Consider the following 22,085-nt stretch of genomic DNA (forward strand, 5'->3'; position numbering starts at 1 on the left):
CTCAACCCTCATACTCTCCCAACCTTGCCCCGTGCTACTTTCTTTGTTTTCTAGAATGAAAAAATAGGTGAATGGAAAGCGTTTCGCTTATGTTGCTGAGGTGAAGAAAAAAACGACGGAGGCACTCTCAAGCATCACAAAAGATGAATTTAAACAATGTTTTGAAAAATGGAATGAAAGATTCGACAAGCGTATCATTGCCAGTGGGGAATACTTTGAAGGAGATTGAAGGTCTGTGCTTAAAATGTGAACAAATAAGTTCAAACAAAAATAAGTCCGGTTTCTTTTGGGTACCCCCTCGTATTGTTTCCCACACGATAGCGGAATCTAATACATCACACCTTCTTTACATTCAACAAAGCGAACTCTGTGCTTGTTCTTGGACATCCTGGGCATGTGACTTTCTGGTTCGTTAACCCTGTATAGTCTATGTAACTTATCAGAGACTATCGGAACCGACAGTTATAGTCGGTAAAAACAAGGATAAGTGCACATGGAAAATAATGGAAATGAAAAAGATAGACCAATTAAGAAGTGCCTGCGTTAGCACCGTATCTGTTATTCTTTCCCGAAAAGAATTTGCACTCATGCAGGCTCGATGACATCACATATGTGTCGTGATATCACTGCATTGCAATGTGTATATATAGGTGTGTTTTTTCACAGTAAAGCTGTTGATAGTTAGCACTGTGTTTGTGTCCTCTCGTTCTGTGTCCTTGTCATGTGTTGTGATTAGAGACCGGATTTTAGGCAAATGCCTATTTTTTTCAGCGCTTCGTAGGTGCACCATTTTTACATATGAGCACGAATTAGGTGTTGACAATATGTTTAATACTGTTTTTATAGTGCCTATAAATGCCTATTTTGGGTGTCAGTGCCTATAAATGCCTATTTCCGACGTCGGTGCCTAAAAATGCCCTATTTTCCAGAAAAGGGGCCTGAAATACGCTGTGGTTTTGCTTTCAGATTGTGTTTGCTTTCGAATCCATTTCGGTTTTGTGTAGAACACACACGTGGCAACATTAGATGACCTCGAAAGTTGGCTGTGGTGAACACTGCACCTACGCCGGCTGCGTGCACAATAACAACCACGACAGCCGAAAATATCGAAGGTGAACATTCTATGATACCGAACAGTGTAAAGCCATCAAATGTTCCTAAGTACAAGCACGCTCCTGTAACATCCGTTGATGTTGAGCGTTCCTTTTCAGCATACAAGCTTGTTCTTACTGATAAGAAGCATAAATTTGAGTCCATCAATCTGGAGATGGTCCTTGTCTGCTACTGCTTCCATAGCTTTAACAGTGATTTCTAGATGGATGATGTTTATTTTACCATGGATCCTCGTGGACGTACGTAGGCCCGTGCAGAACTACGATTCTTTTCGGCATATTCCGCATCAAGCAGCACTGTGTGAAACATTTTCTAGCATCTAGTATTTATGGTATCAGACATTTCTAATAGCAAGCACCATTTGATAGTCGCGTGGCTCCAGACGCGAGAAGCCACAAACTATAAAATGCTGTTTACACAAATGACAACATATTTATTAATGTTGAAGCATCATGTATGCCTACAATAAATAATTTCAAATAATGTGTGAGCGAAGACTGAACTCATTTGTCAGATGCCTTGAATTGACAATGTTTCTATCAATTTCTAAATACATGGCCTCCTGTTAAGGTGTTCATTGTTTCTACTTTTGTACACGACAAGCGAATTGTTTGTTTCGAGGTATACCAAGGTGTTTTAAAAGGGTTGGTAACTGTCCCTTTTGCTCTGCTGAAGCATGTGTATTGTACGAAAAGTTGAGTGACAGACTTAAAAAAAACGGCTTCTAATGTTCGCACCTTGCTTAAGGTCCCAAATCATTCCTACTGTATTTTTGTTTTATTTTACGGAAGATATTGCGCGCTGAAGTTTGGAACTGTGTGCACTTTTGATAAAGTTTAAAGTGCCTATTTTTCTCTGTTAGGTGCCTAAAATGCAATTTTAGCCGCCTATTTATGGCACCTTAAACGTGCTTTTTAGTGCCTAAAAATCCGGCCTCTAGTTGTGATAAAAGATGGTTTATGGCTCTAGAATTTTGATACCTGGCTTCTTCAATAATGATGAACATTAAAAAGTTGTTAGGAGAAGGTAAGTGACGCCAACCAAGTAAAATACAGGAAAAACACGACGTTTCGGGACCGGCTCGGCCCCTTCTTCACGGTGTGACTACGGGCGAGCGCAGCTTGGCTTTTTAAGCCCCTGTGTGGAGGACCTGCGGGTCAATGGCCGCAGCCCATGGACGTAGGATGAGGGGAGAGTCCCCAGGGAACGATTAACATTCTCTCGTGTTTGCTGTATGTGCCACGACTCGAGTAGAAGCCTCCTGCGTGGGTTAGCTTCCGTTTCCAATACAATGGTGCTGTCGAAGTCAATTGGGTCGAAGTCAATTGGGTGCTGTCGAAGTCAATTCGACAGCACCATTGTATTGGAAACGGAAGCTAACCCACGCAGGAGGCTTCTACTCGAGTCGTGGCACATACAGCAAACACGAGAGAATGTTAATCGTTCCCTGGGGACTCTCCCCTCATCCTACGTCCATGGGCTGCGGCCATTGACCCGCAGGTCCTCCACACAGGGGCTTAAAAAGCCAAGCTGCGCTCGCCCGTAGTCACACCGTGAAGAAGGGGCCGAGCCGGTCCCGAAACGTCGTGTTTTTCCTGTATTTTACTTGGTTGGCGTCACTTACCTTCTCCTAACATTAAATTTCCCAACCAGACAGACTTCTGTCGAATGTTTTCTTTTGAGATTAAAAAGTTGATTTCGTTTACTTTTGTGACTAGCTAGCAGAGTAATATAGTATGCCGTGGACCGTAGCCCAGTGTTAGCAACTGCTGTTTGTTTGTTTTTTTTACGCTGTATCCTACTGTAATATTAGTTCATTTTTCCGAGTTTTGGCCGCAAGAAAGAAAGCTTCGCTTACTTCTCGCGCCATCTGGCGAATGGCGCAAGAACCGATGCGCATGCGCGCGTGTTACAATTTGCTTCTTTTCACCCCTTCGATCCTTTTACGATTTTCCTTGCACAACCTCGCATTCCTCTCTCCGCGCGCTCTCTTTCCCCTTTCATTTCCTCCTCCTCGACGCTAGTCCCGTTTTCCGGCTCGCCCGCGGTCTCCGGCGCTGCGCTGAGAAATCCCCGGCGCTCCGACGAGCTCTCCGGCGTATCGGCGGCGGTAGCGAAGGCCGCAGCGGAGTGCGCTCGCTCTCCGGCCGCTGATGTCACGGGCGAGCCAACGACGCTAGTCTGGCACCGATCGAGGGCACTTGGCCGCCGCACGTCAGCCCCCGCGCGAGCCATGGACCGCGCCTAGGGCTCGCATCTCGGTTGCGCGCGACGCCGGCGCTAGCCATCCCGCTCACCAGAGAGATAGACAGATATGTCAGTGGATGCGCCGGCGCTGGTGCTAGGCCTAGCCGCCGAGCCGGGCTCCTACTGACCTAGCGACCGACCAGTGGAGAAGTGTTTGCCGGCCGCCTCCTGTGTGTGCGCGCTTGCGCGCCGCTCTTTCTCTCTTTCTCCCTCGCCTTCGGCAGCGCTCCTTCCGTTCTCCTCTTTATCGCTCTCTCCCTTTCCCTCCACATCGTGCGGTGTTCGTGAGTATATTTTTCTCTGTGTGTGTGCGTGCGCGTGTGTCTGTGCGGGGATCGTCCGTCGCTGCCGGCGAGCAGACGAAGAAGGGGTGTGCGCGGTGTCAAGTGTGTCGGAGTGATCGCATAAACAAGAGCAGCAGCGCACGCCGGCTCCCGCTGTCGCGGCTGCAGTGAACCACCGGGCGAGAAGACGACGACTTCGGGCTCGAGTGGCGCTTCTGCGTCTAGTAATACCGTGTGGTGGTCTTCCGTCTCGAGCGCGTCGTCGATAAGCATGGCCGATGAAGATGTGGTCTTCGACGACGTCTACGAGATGCACGAGTTCATCGGAAAGTGAGTACGACTGCGCTCCCGATTCTGGCACTGCGCGCGCGCGCCCTGTGCGCAGGAGGCAGCGACGCGCGGTCGCCGGTGGTTGGTGTCTCGGGACGTCGTCGCGCGTCTTCTCTCGGCCGGGATGAGGCGGAGCGGGGCGCGTGCTCCTGAGCATCCTTCGCCCGTTGCCAACAGCTGTTGCGGGGCGCTGGAGCGTTTTTGACGCGCCTCGCGTTTCTCGTTAGCTCGTACGCGCGGCTGCTAGATCCGCTTGCGCGATACTCCGCGCGGCTGACGGGGAATAACGGATTCGCTGGCTTCCAATCAGACAAGTGACGAAGATAAGGCGTGTCATCTTTTCCCGAATAACATTTGTACTGTTGGCAACTGTCGAACAGCCAAGAGAGCATGTGCGCTTTAGTTTCGTTTCGTGTATTTCTGAACGTTAGCAGTCGACACTGCAGATTCGCTGAAAAAGTTCGTGGCATGCATCTGTTTCGGAGCTTACTATTATTATTTTTTTCTTAACGCGTTCGGTAGATTGGCATCAGAAAAAGACCGGTTTTGTTTGATGCGCTATAAATGGTGCCGGCACGAGAGCGTCATGTGTGTGTTCGGCCTGACTCATCTCTACAGTTTCCGTTCGTAGACGCACTCGGGCGTGTTTATGTATTTCACTCAGGCGCCAGCGGCGGCGCTGACGTAGTACGTGTCGCGTCATTGAAGCACGAGAATCGCGTGGCGCTGGCTGATACTTATTATAGAAGATCGTCGCTCAGATGCGGTGAAAGAGACATCTTTTGCGAGCAGTTTGTCGCGGCTGTACGCATCAGCGTGCTGCGGAGCGCAGTGATGATAATGATAGTGGAGACGGTAGGCGCAACTTGAATAAATACTCGAAGAGTAAAAGCTCTTTTCCCAAGTGTCTCGACTCCAGGCCACTGTTTTGTAAGAGGCCCTTATCGCCTTGCTTGAGTCTCGCCACGAGTCGAATAAGATAAACGCTTCTTACCATGACCTCCGTCTCTTCCCCGAGTGTGTATTACTAGGCTGCCCGGTGATCGCGATTTCTCAAGCTGATCATTTAAGTTTTCCTCTGGATGAATTCTTTCCCAACAGTGCGTTTCGTTAACCCTTTTAGATGCTTTGTACTCAATGGTGTACATTGAGAACACACAGCTTTCTTCGTTTTAGGACAATTTAGTTTATTCATACCTCGCAAACAGGGCGCTTTTGTAAGCCAACTAGCGAACACAGCAATAAATGTTTCGCGAAACAATGAGCTTGGTGGCACGTGTTCCTCCATTTCCTGGCTGGCAGATTTTACCACCGCTAATAATTTCTTTTTTTCTGGATTTCTTGCGTCGCGTACATCTGTTATGATAAATCCGGGTGCTTCAATATTACATGCTCCAACTGTTTCGGCAGTTGATTAAGATATTTTGTATGTGGGCGTAAAAACAAACCATGGGTGTTTTTCGTTCTAAAACTAGCGAATAGGTTTTCTTGAGTCCTGGATGAGCTGTGTAGGCTGTAAAATATTGCTTCTGAATTGCTATGATAAATGCGGCCTCAAAAGAATTAAAGTGAAGAGCCGGAAGTGATTGCTGCCAGAATGAAGTCTTGTCCTTGGAGGGTGAAACTTTTTACAAGATTAAGTAACAGTGTAGTGAGTCCCACTCTACGAGAATTAGCAGACTGTCTTTCTCGAGCAACAGTAAACGGCGGAACAGGTGTTGTCAAAAAGGAAACGCAATTTAAAAGCGCATCAAAGCGCGCACATCCTGCGCAAACCACCGTTCCTGCCGCGAAGTGTGTCGATCCTCCTTCCAACGTATATTGTTCCCCAGAAAAAAAGAGGGAGAGGGGGAAGAGAACAGGCTTGAAAACGCGCTTCACATAACTGACGTCACATCAGCATCACCGTGCCAGCCAACTTTTCCGCCCTCTCCAGAATACCAATGGCAACTGGTTGCCACCCCCGTCGGATAGCTTCCGGGCATAGCCCGCGATCTCACACCGGCAGCTTTACGTGAAGGCGATGCCAGCCCGACTTATCCTTGATATTCATCTGACGCTGCACAGAGGCATCTCCCGCTGATTTTCAATTAGCCCCTCGTCTGGGATGACCGCTGCACCCTCGACTGACCTGTACTACGTGTAATTGCCGTGGCGTGGTTCCTCGCTGTTGAAGAACTCGTAGTGCGCGTTCCATTTGCGTCTTTCTGCGCTCTCCATTTCGAAAAAAGTTGTGCAAAGTCGTTCACACGGACCGTTTTTTGTCTGCCCGACCGGACAAGCCTGAATGGCCTTGGGACATTACTGCAGCGCGAAAACTATACAAACGCACGAGGAAGAAATACCCACAGACGCGGACAGTCGCCGCAGTCACGACTGATTTATTTCGCTAAGGTATGATGAATATAAATGCTGCGGTGCGCATACGCCTACTGAATACGGAAAGAAAGGCACGCACATGCCAACGACAAACTTACACCAGACGTCTTGTGGCAGAGAAAAGGTCGTGTTCGGATCTATACACGAAAATCGAAGCATCGCTTACGCATTCTCGGCCCTTTTCCTTATATAGATTCGCTTGCAGAAGTTCACGTGTGGTCTGATCTTTGCTTTTGCCTAGTATCTTTGCATTGTCAAAATGCGGCGAGCACTTCTTTGCAGTACCTGCAATGCTAAGCCATGCGATGTCGTTGCCTCATCTGCCAGTTTGTCCGACATAGGCTTTTCCACATGACAGTGGCATCTCGTACACCCCACCTGATTGGCACTGCACACAGGGGCTTACCCTGTGTGCAGTGCCAATCAGGTGGGGTGTACGAGATGCCACTGTCATGTGGAAAAGCCTATGTCGGACAAACTGGCAGATGAGGCAACGACCGCTGAAGGGAGCACGGACGAAATTTAGAGAACAACGAGGGTGTGCGCTTGGTTGAACATTGCACGTCCTGAAGACGCGTTCGCCGCATTTTGACAGTGCAAAGATACTAGGCAAAAGCAAAGATCAGACCGCACGCGAATTTCTGGAAGCGTACCATATAAGGGAAGGGCTTCGATTTTCTTGTATAGATCGAAATACGACCTTTTTTTCTGCCACAGGATAAGATTTGCAGTCTTTGTCAGAAATGTACAGCCCAGGGGCTTCGCTTCCAAGCCGTCCAGCGGGGTTGTTAAGCACATTTGGCAGTTCTAAGCTGGGGAGGGTTTAGAAGTCACGTTCCATCCGCCTTCGTGAGATTAGAGTCCCTGAGTATGCAAGAGGAGCCGCGCTGCACGGCTCAGAAGCAGATCCCTTGGGCTGTATACTTTGGACAAAGACTGTACCTTTCGATGTGTCGTTGGCACATGTCTTCCCTTCTCTCTGTATTCTGCGTGCGCATGCGCGACGCAGCCTTCATATTCACCATGCCTTGATGCCAAAAAATCACTTGAGTGCAGTGATTGTCCGTGTCTGTGAGTGCTTCTTCCTTACGTGCGTATGGTTTTCGCACTGTAGTTATGTCCCAAGAAAGTAACCAACTTGCCCAAATGCTCGTTTTACTGAACGGCCTTTAGAGAGTGCACGTGATGGAGTGCGAATAGAAACTGGTTGACTGCCCAGCGGTTGGTGATATCAATAAGTGGCCATGTTCGTCCTATGAGAGGGAGATTCGAAGGCACCGCTTTCTGGACATTTGGGGATGCCTGCTGTAATGGGCTGTATGATAAACGGTACTATTTCTGGACCACAACTTCAGTTTCTGCCGGAAAGCCAGGAGGTCATGCTTTCTATTCCCATGCCGTGAACACCGCCGCTTCACATTCTTTGCCACGGATGCTAAGCGCCGAGCTGTGATGCATGATCGCAAGTCAGCCTCGCATGCCCGTATCGCCTACTGTCGCAATGAGTGCTGGGACATGTAGTCGATGTCCCATGCTCAATAATATCCAGAAGCCGCGGTTGTGTCTTCCAATGAAAAAAAAAAAAAGTATGTATAAACTGTAAAAGATACAAAACGTGCAGGCAGGATATATGCGACGTACAATATATGTCGTATAGTAACGACATTAATGTATCTCAAGAAAAGTAAAGGAAATGAGATGTGCAAGCACGAAACGGCGCAGTTTTATTCCAAAGAAACATTCTGTACTTTCGTAAGCCATTCCATCTCCGTAGTTTAACTGCAGGGCTGCCTAAATACTCAGTATTTTCGTTCGTCGTCAGAATATATATCTGAAGAGTGGAGCCTCGTCTTCTCCGTCGAGCAGGCTGCCGTATGGGCCGCTGCATTTTCCCTCCGAGGTGAGGATCGCGAGTATAGCTTCGCCGTGAACGACTCGAGCTTATTTCATTTTACTGCCGAGACTCGACGACGATCAAAACTGCTGCGCTTTCTGCGACGCCCTAGAATGCGCACTATCTCGCGTGGCCCAGCTTCTTGAACTCGCGCCTAGCCGGGGCCCGCGTTTATCGCGCTCGTATACGCGCGAGGAAAAATCCCCGTGCCGACTACTTTTCGTTCAGCTTCCGAGCGATAACTTCGGCGAAAGATAGCGCGCGCTGCAACCTCCCCCCCCCCCCCCCCCCCCCCCCTCTCCTTTCTCCCAGTAGCGCGCGTAGTCCGAAAGTGCTACTCTCCAGACGAGGGGACGCCCGCGCGGTCACCGCGGGGGTCCCCCCTCTTCTGGGCTCACTTGACCGCTCCTCCCTCTTACGTTTCCGCTGATTGTGGAACACTCTTACGGGATAAGCCGCGGGGGCCCCCAAGTCCGGACTACATGCGGCCAGAAATATCGAGTCGCATATACGCATGCTGGAGTTGCGCCATCGGGCCCCGTGGACTTGTGGTGTGTGTGACGTAAGAGACGAGCGTGTGGGTTGTGTACTTTCCGGGAAACATCGCGCATATATGAAGTTTCTGAGTAAACCTGCTTTCTTTCTTTCTTTCTTTCTTTCTTTCTTTCTTTCTTTCTTTCTTTCTTTCTTTCTTTCTTTCTTTCTTTCTTTCTTTCTTTCTTTCTTTCTTCCTCTCTTCCTTTCTTCCTTTCTTTCTTTCTTTCTTTACTTCTTTCCTACTTCTTTCTCTCTCTTTCTTGCTTTCTTTTTCTTCGCAGTCACCACCATTATAACCCAATTATCGTAAGCAATTGTTGAACCAATAGACGAAGCTTGCTGAGGCCCATTTGTTCAAATATAATCGACAAAAAAAGCAGTGGAGGGATCAAGTGTAATACTGTACAGAGTTGTGCGTAACGCGTTACTAGTTATTGGTTACTTGTAATAAATTACGTTATTTTCGAACTTGTATTGCACTGATTACTTTTCGCAAGGGGTAATGTCTCGGTAATCCAGTTAGATTTTCTTAGTACTCCATTACTTGTAATCAGTTCTAGTTATTCCAAACAAGAAAAAAAAGGCTGCAAACCATAGATGCAATTTCGAGAGCCTGAACACGAGGGCAAACTCTGTAGTGGCAGAGCGGGGTATTCCTTCGCAGTAGAGATACAAAATGGTCGAGCTGCGGAAAATCCGCGCTGGTCAGGATATCCGGATATGCAAACCCAAGCTTAACTACCTTGCTGTTTCCGCGTTTCGCATTTTTTTTTTCACGACGGCGCAGCAGAATGTGTTTAGTGAGTGAGAAACACGGATAAAATACTGGTGAAAACTTAGAGAAATAACTGCTAGTGAAAATACATACATGAATTGCGACAAACAGCCGATCAAGGAGGCCGCACCGGCTCATTCTAGTCTGCGTCTTATGTTAATAAAAGTCAGAACTAACGTAATAGTGATCGTTTACTCTTTTGTCATTGTTCAGCTACTTCCGGGGTGCTGTAATTAACCACTGAAATCAATTACTTTTTTAATGAAGTAATTATAATGGATTTCTTTCCTGTAACGTGCACAAGACTGGTATGACGCACAACCGCAGAATCCTCCGGGGAGCAGTCGAAACCAGATAAAAAAGCATTTCCAGGATAATGATGGTTTATAGGTGTTTAACGTCCCAAAGCGACTCAGGCTATGAGGGACGCCGTAGTGAAGGTCTCTGGAAGTTTCGACCACCTGAGGTTCTTTAACGTGAACTGACATCGCACAGTGCACGGATTTCGCCTCCATCGAAATTCGACCGTCGAGGCCGGGGTCGAACCCGCGTCTTTCGGGTCAGCAGCCGAGCGCCATAACCACTGAGCCACCGCGGCGGCTTTTCCAGGAATATGGGAATTAGAAAACAACGGAAGAACGGAATTCCAAAACAAAAAATGAAAACGCATGCATCGAAAAGTTCTCGATTTTCACATTGACATGTGCAGAATGAGAGAGTATAATTTAGTTATTTATTTATTGCTTCCTTCATTTTCTTTCTGTACAGCGGAGCTGCTGATTTCTGGTCTTCTTTTTAATATGAATAAACCTACAGGTTCAGACACAGGCGTTTCATTGTTGTTTGATTGAGGAGACAGTCAGAAGAAACCTTGCCAGGAGAAAGTAGAAAGCGCGTGAATCATGTTCATGGCAAAATCTGGCCTCGTTCTCGCTTGCGAGCTACATATTGGGAAGCGCCGTTGATTTGCGGAGGTCGTTGCTCGATTGACGCGGACGAATAAAAAGAAGCGAGCTCTGCGGACTTTAAGGACTGCCGGTGCGAAGGTACCGGTTCTTCGCTGCAGTCTCAAAATGAGTGAGTTCAAGAGACGACACCCGGGCAGATTACGAACAGGGTCTGCTGGACTCCAGTGCACTTAGTACACTGAAAATGAAGTCCGGGGACGAGCAAGCAGATGGCCTCGATGACCCAACATGGCGCCGCGAGGGGAAGACGGCGGCGCGGGGTGGTACCAAGGAGGATATATAAAACTTGCTGGAGTGGAAGCCGCCTATACGCGCCTATGCGGGAGAGTGAAGCCTTGGCGGCCATCTTGCCAGTGGCAAAAAGGAGCAGTGCGCAACCGCGCTCGTGCTTCTTCGCGCTGCCTATGAAGTTGCTCGCGTTTATAAAACAATGAAAGCAAGCGGTTGGGGTTGTAAACGTTTATTTTTCATCCATCAGCAGCCAACTGGAATGTAGAAAGCAGTTAACCTGAACAAATATTAAGGGAAAAAAAGCTTAATAATCAGACGCACAGTAAAAATAATGGTGAGAGGCAACCTACTGGTGATTGAAGATAATCACCCTTGACAGAACTGGTCTGACTTTATTCTTGATCAATTCCCGATTTCGTTCCTTTGTCATGTGGTGTATCCTCACTTTCACGTACTCTTCAGCGATTTTTTTGCACAAAAATTGTAGATATGATTGTCGAGCGGATCGAAGTCAAGGATGTGCTCCTCCAGTTTCTGGAACCACTTTTTCTCTGAGGACACACCCAGGACTTCCAAGATAAGGTGTTTTGCCCTTGACAGCACCGTTGTAATGGCATCACATTCAGCCTGCAGCCGTCGCAGCCCCTTCTCAACTGCTTCACACAGGCCAATGACGTCTTGCGACGGCGAAACAAGTCCACCCCGGCTCTTCTGCTTAATTAAAGGCGCAAGCGCATCAGAGTGCAGGGCTGTCGCATGTTGTCGTTGCACTAACTTTTCGCACAATGAAGCCTGCTATATATGGCACCACGGCACCGACAAAAGCAGAAAGACTTTCGGGCCAGTCAATGCGATGTGTGCAGTCGTGGTCATCGGGCTGCAGGACTGATGACCTGCGCATGTCAGTGACCGTGCTTTTTGCATCTACCATGGCTACAGTAATGGTTGAATTCAAGATGGAGACGATGTCTTGGGAGCAGTTTCCAGAATTGGAAGACGTCACTTCCGTCTGAACCAACAGACGCTTGTATGCAGCCATGAACTGCGCAGCTGTTGGATTGTTGTTATGTCCCCCTCGTCCACGTATGGACCCGAAGAAGTTCTCGGCGTGATCTTGACTGAGTTTGTGGGTCAGCAAGTATTTCAGCTGATCCTGGCCGACAAGCTCGTCGAACATTCTTTCGGTGCTTGCCATGCATATCAAAAAGCCAACAAATCCAGTTTTTTTTAGTCCTTCTGTAACTGGACGTCCTGCCGGATCTCTCAGCCCGTTTATGTTCGCCCCGGTCTCCAAAAAGAATTGCTTCCAGCAGGATTCATTCTGCTTACGAAGAGGTGCCTTATAAGACCTTGCTAATGGGTTCCTGGAGTTCATGATGTCGAACAAGTGATCGAAAATTCTAATGAACTTTGATGTTGCGCTGGCACCCTTGAATTGTGGCAGCTTGAGCACTTGTTCGCAGAAGTCCAAGGCATCGGCAACTGAGGCTTGTACAGCATATCGGACCTTCATTTTTTGCTTTTCCCACTGAACGTGGACCTTTGTGAGCTTGTTGCCAAGACGCAAACCCTCTCCACATTGCAAAGCCTCCAATGCTACTACATAAGCCCACTTCACATGCTTTCCTTCAGCGTCGATGAGGTGGCTTACGGTTGCCAATGAGTTGCGGATGAGCTTAATCATATGGCAGGCATCTAAAATAACGTGAACATTTTTAGTGCAATCAGCTGGGTTGACAAAGCTTGTAATAAACCCATCAGAGTCCGGTCGAAGCTGAGCACCTAAGCACTTAGCCATAGTGAAGTTCGATGAGGCACCGTCAAATGTAAGAGAGACAACTTCAGCCTGAACTGATGCAAGCTTCTCAATACATTGTTTGGTCAGCTCCGCCCTCTCCGCTCCAGTTAGTGTGTCAATTAAAAAGTATGCGACTGGCATCTTGAGTCTGATATTTATACCAACAATCATGAAGACACACACATTTCTGGCTTCGGGGAGACTATCATCATCTAACCCCGTTCCAAAGTCTACGTACCCGACAACTTTGTCTCCAACGAGTTCTACGTGTTTCCGTATGGCCATGTCATCTACGACCAGAGCGAACGGTTCACTCCGTGCTTGTGCAAACTTTTCGAGGAAACAAAATGCCTCACTCGTGAACCCAGGAGCTCCGTGGATCTTTCACGGCGAACGGCCCGCTCCCACAGGCTCCGCAGCTCCGGATCTTTTGGAAACCTGCCAGTAATTTAGGCACTATTATTTGTTGCACACATCTACCACATCAGTTTGCGCCGCTCGACAACGCGCGCGTAGGGCTCAATTGAACACGTTTTCGTGTACTTACAGGTGGAATGTGAGGCCACAACCCTTCTTCAGCCTGTTTGCACATCCGTAGGCAACGCAAGAGGCAACCATTATCAAACCGTTGCTGTTTGCATGCCCGTCGCGTCAGCTTGCACTCAAACAGCGCGCCAAAACAGCAGCGCGAGCCGGCGTCAAGCGCGCTTTCTGCCACTGGCAAGATGGCGGCGGCCGGCTTCACTTGACAAGTGCCCCCTCCACTCCAGCAAGTTTTATATATCCTCCTTGGGTGGTACGAAGGGTGTCCCCACCCTCGAGCAAGGGATGTGAGTGACGCGCATGTGTGAACCTGTGACGCATCGCGCAATTCGGTGTACGTAAAAGAACAAGACTGAGCTCGGGATGTTAATATATTGTATCACCATCGTAATAATAATAATAATAATAAAAATTTGCTGTGGCTTAGCTAAGGTTAAGCCTGGATATCTCGAAGCGAAAAGCTCTCGCTGCTTTTCAGCCAACTCCCAAGCTGCCACTTCTGGATCGGTGTTGTTTTTGTTGCCTTGGTGACATTTCTGCGCCGTCCGACTGTTGCTTCTTCTTCTCCTTCCATGGCGAGTGTCTGCGCCTGTTCTATGGGCAAGCGCGCCTTTTATGCCTCTCCTTTCAAATGCGCACTGCGCACGGCTGCGGCGAAAGGTCAAACGCTGAGCAGGGGGTCTTTCTCTTTGACTAAGAATGCCATACATGAGGCACACACCCTACCCACGGTTTCACTCAACTGAACAGATACTAAGCTCAATGTCTGCCGCATGGCATCACTTACCGGCTTAAATTCCGCAAATGCCATAGTCTTTCACAAACGCCACACACGTAGCCGAACGGATTGTTCACAAAGTCTGCCGTGAAGACCTTGGTCGCACTGGCACTTCTGCCTGTTTCTGCGCCGTCCGACTGTTGCTTCTTCTCCTTCCATGGCGAGAGTCTGCGCCGTGCGCGACGTCACTCCGTTTCGCGCATGCACAGAAGTGTCAAATCTGTAGTGTGGCTCACGCGAAGCGCGGTGTTGACTAGCCTAGTGATGCTTTTCGCTTCAATAATATTAATCACAACAACCGTCATTTACTAACCCCTAGATTGGATTGGAAAACATTTATTTCATCAATAAGAGCTTGGTGACCGGAGGGCCGTGTTAGGTGGCCGCTAGTCCATGACTGTTGGCGACCTTGTTGGCCCACTCGGCGGCCCGGACTTGCGTCTTCGGGTCTGAGCTGGCCAGCACAGCCTTCCACCGCTCGAGAGAAGGGATTCGTACTAGCTCCGCCGGAGGCGGCTCTTCCCTACAATCCCATAAGATGTGGTCCTAAGTGGCGCGTTCGCCACTGCGGAAACATTGGTGTTCGTATTGAGAGGGGTATACATGAGTGACAGTTGCGCGGGGTTCGTCAGGGAGCGCGTCTGAAGACGTCTCCACGTGGTTTCTTGTGCTTTGGACAGCGTTTTAGCCGGAGGGGGATAAACTCGCCTGCCCAAGGTGTGATGGTGGGTAATATGTCATGAAAAGAGGTCATGCCGTCTGTCGTAAACCCTGGATGAACAGGCGAGCTCCCTGCCCGGTAGACAAAACCTCGGGCTTTATTGTGAGCTGCCTCGTTTCCCGGATTGTGCAAGTGGGATGGCACCCAAATCAGTTCGACCTCTCTGGGAGGTTGGGCTGCTTTTTCAAGAATGCATACTGCTGTGGCACCACGAGGACAGGGACGGAGACAGAGTGACGACAACACAAGTGCTCACTAACAACTGAAAAAATTTATTAAAGAAACTTTGAAAAGAGCCCGTTGTACAAGAAATAATAATTTTAATAAATTTTGTCGGTTGTCAGTGAGCACTTGTGTTGTTGTTACTCTGTGTCTGTCCCTGTCCTTGTGATGCCACAGCAGTATGAATTCGTACCAACTCGCCCAATTCTCAACCCTTTTCAAGAATGCTAAGGGACGCTACGCGAGGTATTGCGTGAGGGGACAGTGCCAAAGTGAAGAGCACAGCGGGACCATTCTACATTTAAACAAGAAAAAAGAAGCTTGAGATAAGTTGAGAAATAGTAACCTTGAAAACTTAGATTTTCTAGATGAGCACAGCATCTTTTCGCCTATGGTTTCCGGCAGGGGAAAAGCACTCGCACCCTCCTGGACGCATTCTCCGATCAGTTGAATGCAGCTCTTGATAATAATGGAGCTACTTGTGCGCTCCTTCTTGATTGTAGCGAAGCTTTCGATAGTGTTCATCGCGGTCTACTGTTAAAGAAGCTCTTCTTGTTAGGATTTACGGGTGCCTTCTGGTCGTTGTTGGCAAATTTCCTTCGAGATAGGCGTCAGATTGTCTCAGCTGGGCTAATTCGTAGCGCACTCTCAAGTATTAACTCTGGGGTCCCGCAGGGCTCAATACTCAGTCCGTTATTATTCAATATTTTCGTAAATGACCTCCACACCGTGACACCTCGTTTCCCTTTATCAATATACCGATGACACGGTGATTTTAACTTCTGCCAGCAGCTACTGTGAAGTCGGCTTCTTGTTTACAGTCTGCTGCCACAAAAGCTAGGGACTTGTTCGAAATAACCTAATTACCTAAAACACAATCTGTTTCCGTAGCCCTTTCAAGAAGGCACTCCTTGACTATCATTTTGCTTTGCATTGGTTAGGTTGTTCATCTTGTTCTTGTGGACCGTTAGAGGATTCATCTGTCGTATAGTATCTGGGTTTGTACCTTGACAGCGACCTTTCTTAGACCACCCACCTTGCTTATGTTTGTAAAAAAACTTCGCGCCGTTTCATGTCTACTGTATAATATATTTCATGCCCTTATCGGTAAGGGAACTGGTAGCGCGCGCTTTAGGCTATATACAGTGTATTGCGATATGGAATAACATTCTACGGGCGCTATGCTGTTCTCTGGCACAACCGAATAAACGGCATACGTTGCACTCCCTCTTAAAGAACATCCCTATGACCTGAGCCTGAATGCTGACGCAGAACGTTTGAAAATAGTTTCAATGCCGAGTTTCAATGATCTTTCTATGCACACGGTTGTTTTGAAACAGTTTTAGTTTAGTGATTTCTTAGTTCCATATGTTTCCCCCCGTTGCTTAAGGCCCACAAACCGTTTTTGGAGACCTCGTTGTTCCTCAAGATACGGCACTAGAACACGCGCTCATTATGTTCCAACTTACTTCCCTGCACCTTTCATATGAAAACAAAATACAAGTTGAATACCGCTAAGGCGTGTCAGTTTGTAAGTGCGTATTTTGCTTCTTTGGTTACTTATATTGTTTGTGTTTGTCCATGTCCAATCCTTTTGTACCAGGAAAACCTGGTTGATGTACGATTACATGTATCCCATGTATCGTTTTGCTGTCCCACATCAGCTCTGTTATGTGTTACATTATGCTCATTGGTAGTTTCTCTTCGTAGACATCCTATAATGTCAATTTTACGTTTCGTTTTCTGCACTCGCTTATTATTATTATTATTATTGTTATTATTATTATTATTATTATTATTATTAAGAAATGCTGACGGAAGCAAAAGAGCTTTCCTTTTAGCCGTTATTTTCACTCCCAGTGTTTTGTTTTATTGTTATTATTATCGCACCCTCCGGCCTTTCACAGAGATCCTGCGCGGAATAAGACGGAATAAATGCCACGCGAGGAAGCGAGGTTTCCGCGGTTGCGTCTCGTTGCCTTGTGTAGGAACACGAAAGATTTTCCAAGGAACCGCCCGTGCGCAGCTATACACCGATCGCGCGATCCGATGTATGCTACGGCCGGGTCGCCGCAGTACATCTGCAACGCTCACTGATCATTGCGCAGAGCTCCCTGTGTTGCGTATATATCTCCTGAAGGTACCTGTCACGACTTAGAAGTTAGCAACCTTCATATCGCATGAAAGAATTTGAAGTTCAGCATATCACGTCACACACGTATCGTTTGCCGTTATTTATGATGTTTGTCGTCCCGTCTCGATGGACGTAAACCGTATACGTATAGTGCCTTCAACCTCCTGGGCTGTGCCGTAGCATTGGGCTGCTGATTTGCTTCGTCTATCTCGGGGCATTGAATGTGCACTGACGCATTTCCGCACCTCGTTCTGATCGAAGTCGCCCTGAGCGGCAGCCAAAGAAAGTCTCCCATTTAACGGATGTTGCTGAGGAACGGTCATCGCGTTTGGGTACCGAAATGAGGTTACGTGGGAACGGTCACTAGTGCCGGGATGTGTCCTGTGTTGTCTTGTCAATAAAGCTATTCTTACGTTGGCTACACGATCCTCCTTACTTAGTTCCCTTTTTCCACGTGGCTCATCATACTCACATCCGCTGAAAGTCGTCGAATTGGTGGGTGACATCAGTGAACAGAAATTCGCAGCGCCCATATTGCTACTGCAACGTACTTACAAAGCAAGTTTGCGTTTGAGTACCTGCCCACAATCGTCTTGGTGCGGCGCCCCCCTGATAACTAGGTCAAAATTAACACAAAGGGGAGGTAAATTAACCATCGCTGTTGCGATGTACGTAGTCTCAGTAATTCCAAGGTAACGGAAACAAATTGTTAACAGTGCGCTAAGCCCTAGAAAAGTCATTTCCCTTGGGCTTTTCAGTTTCAACATATGTACCGGATATTTGTTGCGAAAGCAACACTACGCGAGTCGTCGAGCCATTTCGCTGAGCTGACGAAAGGCCACACTGCGCATGCGCGAGGAGCAGTGACGTCACACGGCGCACAGCTGGCGCGCCGCCGCCGTCGCTGCGCGGGTGACTCAGGGGTGCCGCCGCCGCGCTCGCCAGTTGGGCATGCGCAGTAGCGGCGCATAGCTAGCCGGTGCCGCCATCGCCTCTCTCTCTCTCCTCATTGCTTTCGCAATCCTCCAGGTTTAACCAGATCTAAACCACTGCCAATTTTTTCCCCCTGCGCCTGCCATTCACGAAATGGGTTGAACGTATATCCGATAGTTCGTAATCGGTACGAAGACTTTCCAGTTTACTCAAGACGTCTATTAGCAATTTAATTCCAGGTCGGCTGGAAAGCGATGCAGCAGAAACATGTCGCAACTGCATTGGGACCTTCGTTGCATTCTTTCCGCACGCGCTTTCGACGGTCCTCTTCCGATTTCTGTGATTATTTGTGCAGCCCACGATCAACCAGCGCTGTCCTAACGACCCTGCCACCGAGAACGGCATTGATAAAGGGATACAAATCTTATAAACGGCAATAGGAATGACGAAATAGGCATCTCCGCAATTTATTAAAGCGCGCGACTGCACAGCCCACTCGAGACTGGTAACAATGGACCGGCAGAAACGGAAACGGCTTTTGACGCACAATGCATGGAGTATTCTCCTTTTCCTGCTTGTCTTCAGTAAAATAGAGTAAAGGCATATGACGTCCGGGAAGTGCTCACGGTAAGGGAAACGGCGCACAAATCGCTGACGCTTCATGTCTACGCGATACTCGTCAGTAGTGCGCTACTCTCTAAGCGCGAACACGCCTATATGGGACTAAAAAGGGAATCAGTTGTCCTCTTAAAGGAAGTGTGCTAGAGCATAGCTTCCTCCCTTTTACTTCCTTCTGTGCAGAGCGCACGGAGGTGACCCCGGAACGGCGAGAAAGAAAACTACGAATTCGTTGTAGAAATGATCCCGTTATGCTTGAGGTTAAAGAGGTCGCATAGTTCTTAAATGGACTTGGGGTCGCAGTGCGCGAAAACAACTTAGCCGCGTACAATGGCCCGGTAGTTAGAGATTTAGTGTAGACCTCATACTCCGGTCACTCAGAGCTCATTGAGAAACTGCCTTTCAAGGGTGATTTAGGCGAGGTCAGTCGTGTCGAATGAACACGGCGGGCTGCTGCTGAATCTGGTGCGACTAAGTCCTTTATCAGCATTTCTCTTCAAACGCCGTTGACGTTTATTCTCCCGATGTCCCGTTGGAACGAAAATCGACGTAGGTGCGCTGTCACCGCTGCTCCCTTACGCAATTCCCTGTAACCATGTGCAGCGTTTGAAAAGCATGCATAGAGCCTAATTGTCGTGCCACGTTTGCATCCTACCGGTATACTCACCTATGGGGCAGAAACGTGGAGGCTAACAAAGAGGGTTCAGCTTAAGTCAAGGACAACGGAGCGAGATACGGAAAGGAAAATGATAGGTGCAACGTTAAGAGATAGGAAGAAGCGGGCAGAGTGGGTGAGGGAACAAACGCGGGTTAATGACATCCTGGTCGAAATCAAGAGGAAGAAATGGGCTTGGGCAGGACATGTAATGCGAAGGCAAGATAACCGCTCGTCCTTAAGGGTAACGGAGTGGATTCCAAGAGAAAGCAAACGTAGCAGGGGACGGCAGAAAGTTAAGTGGGCGGATAAATTGAGGAGTTTGCATGGATGTGGTGGCCGCGGCTGGCGAAGGACAGGGTTAATTGGAGAGACATGGGAGAGGTCTTTGCCCTGCAGTGGGCGTAGTCAGGATGATGATGATGATGATGGTACAGCCCATGGACTACTGCTCTCGAATATGGTTCAGTCGGGAACAAGAACTGAAGCATTGACGACGATTAGTCCGATTTAACGCGATAGCATTAAGGCTGCCGTTCTGCAGAAAATCCGGCGTCGTCGGCGTCGTGAGCAAAAAATATCGAGAGGCAACCTATAGGTGGGCCACCTAGGCCACGTGACCTTTTGGCGTCATCACAACCTGCCCACCGGATAGTGAGCAAACTGCCCACGGTGGAAGGTCGCTGTTAAATTAATGATTAGTCACGAGAGGTTGCTCGGGAAGTTCAACCTGGATCGCACAAGCCCCCAGTGGTGGTAGCGCCTGCCAACACAGGAGTGAATGTGAAGACTCCCAGCTATGCACAGTAGACAATGACCGATTCCGCATATATGGGCACTACCCCACTAACACTATGGCGTCATATCCTTGAGGCGGAGCATATATCCCCTCCGATTTTGAACAGAATTGACGAATTCAAATTAACTATAGGCATTCTGTGTAGGTACTGACTTTGCAACGATCCATGCATGCATGCACCATCCGTGTACGTGGCGAACGCGCGCATTACCCGCATTTCTTTTGAATCTCGCTTTTTCGACCGAGACGCAGCTGTCCAATCGCTTCCCGGCAGTAGTTTCATCGCCGCTCGCAATTAAGTTTTTCGGAACGATGAAGAGGAAATGAACAAACTTGGTGCGCACTCGTATACCTCTGTGCGTCCGCTGTTTCGATAAAATCGGGACCGAAAACAACGTCATTATTTCTGTATCAGTGTGGCCGCAGCATCTGGGACTCGAAAGCGTGAAAGTCAAGTTCGCTCAAGTTTTCTGCAACGCATCGCTGTTAAAACAGTGCGCTGCCTGTGTATGCAGCGTCTTTGATCCGTGCGGCAACGCCGTCTCCGTGTGGGCGCGTACATACGTACATACGTAGCCGTCCACGAGAAGCTCGCCTGATAATGAACCGGAAGCGCTGTTCCGCCCCAAGGCGGAAATGGAGCCCAGTGCGCGCACTCGGCCACCGAGCCCGATCGTTGTCCAAGTCGGAAGCTGCACCTGCATGCTTACCACGGATGGCTCTCGGCGTTCTCGTAATAAATGCCACTGGCTTATGCGCGGGCTGCTTTGCATGTCGCTGGATGTGTTGACTGTATAACCATGCCCCAGGCGGATGTTGTTTTGTGGAGCGTATACGCAGGAAATGCGTCTGTAGCTGACGTACTGCATGAGCGCGCCATCGGCGGAAGTCGGGAGAGCTCTGTAGTTTTGCAGACTGTGAGGCTGGTTGGAATGTTTACACCACGTACACAGGTTGGACTTGGAGCACATACCTGTACGTGTATGTACGCCGATACTTGTAACAAGTATGCCTGGAGTTCTGCGTCTTGGCGCCATGGACGACAAGATCGCTTCTTGCCTTTTTTTTGCATCCCCGTTTTTCCCTTCATTTTTTATTTATTTATTTATTTATTTAAAATACCTTACAGGCCCCATAGGGGCATTGTGTAAGGGGGGTTACAGAGTAAGCAGCAAAACATGAAACAGGAACAACTGTAGTAATGAAAGGCCACAAAGGTACACTTAAGGAAATAACATGAGTAAAACTTAACGTAAGGCATTAATACTAGAAAGTAAAAAAAAAAGAAAAAAAGAAAAACGCAAAAAACACAAAAAATGACCATATCAGGGAGTACAATTCGTGAAGTGATATTCAGGGAAAAAGACGCAAAAAAGCAATAATATATACAAGACATACAAGTGAACACACGACGCAGCATAAAATAGCAATTCACAAGAGCGAGGTAGCAATGAAAAAAGAAAATCACAAGAAGTTCAAAGCAGATTGCCAAGTGTAAGAGACAAGATAAAGTGATTTGTAAGTGCTATTGTGAAAAATGCTCGTGTAGGAGATGACGAAATTTTTCTTGATCTGACTCGGAAGCAATGTGATCAGGCAGATTGTTCCACAAGCGAATGGCGGTAGGGAGTGCGGAAAAGTTAAAAGCATGTGTCGTACCGTACATGCGCGCAAAACTTAAGTGGTTATTTAATCGACGAGACGTGTTCGAGGCGGTCTGGGTATGAAGTGTGGATTGTGTGGCATTATAAACATATTTGTGAAACAAGGATAACAGAGCGATATAACGGCGAAGAACTAAAGGCTGTATGGAATGATCGAGTTTCATTTGCGTTACGCTGGAGTGATGGCTATAATTACGTGAAATGAAACGGGCAGCTCGGTTCTGGACTGATTCAAGCATGTCGGTTAAGTATGTAGGATGTGGGGACCAAATGGATGATGCATATTCGAGCTGTGGACGAACAAATGTCTGATAGGCCAATTTTCGGATGTTGGAAGGTGAATTACCCAGATTACGACGTAGGTAACCTAATGTCCTTGAAGCTTTTGCGCAAACGGCTGTATGGTCTGTCCAGGAGAGGTTTTCGGTTAGTTGAACACCCAAATATTTATACGATACTGTA

At 48.1% G+C, this 22,085-nt stretch overlaps 1 protein-coding gene across 4 annotated transcripts in view; it reads left to right on the forward strand.

Moving 5' to 3' along the window:
- The first annotated feature begins 3,202 nt into the window (after positions 1–3,202).
- Positions 3,203–22,085, forward strand: part of CASK (peripheral plasma membrane protein CASK) — a 629,306-nt gene continuing 610,423 nt past the window's right edge. The window contains exon 1 of one of the 4 annotated variants that reach the window (XM_089546010.1): positions 3,203–3,974. In XM_089546010.1, coding sequence (XP_089402136.1) covers positions 3,916–3,974 — 59 coding nt within the window. In that variant the 5' untranslated portion in view covers positions 3,203–3,915. The remainder of the gene's footprint in view (positions 3,975–22,085) is intronic. The other 3 variants (XM_089546012.1, XM_089546011.1, XM_089546015.1) reach the window with 3 other exon arrangements.

This window comes from Amblyomma mixtum, chromosome 5 (genome assembly GCF_055824585.1).
Source record: "Amblyomma mixtum isolate Tamu chromosome 5, ASM5582458v1, whole genome shotgun sequence".
NCBI lineage: Eukaryota > Metazoa > Arthropoda > Arachnida > Ixodida > Ixodidae > Amblyomma > Amblyomma mixtum.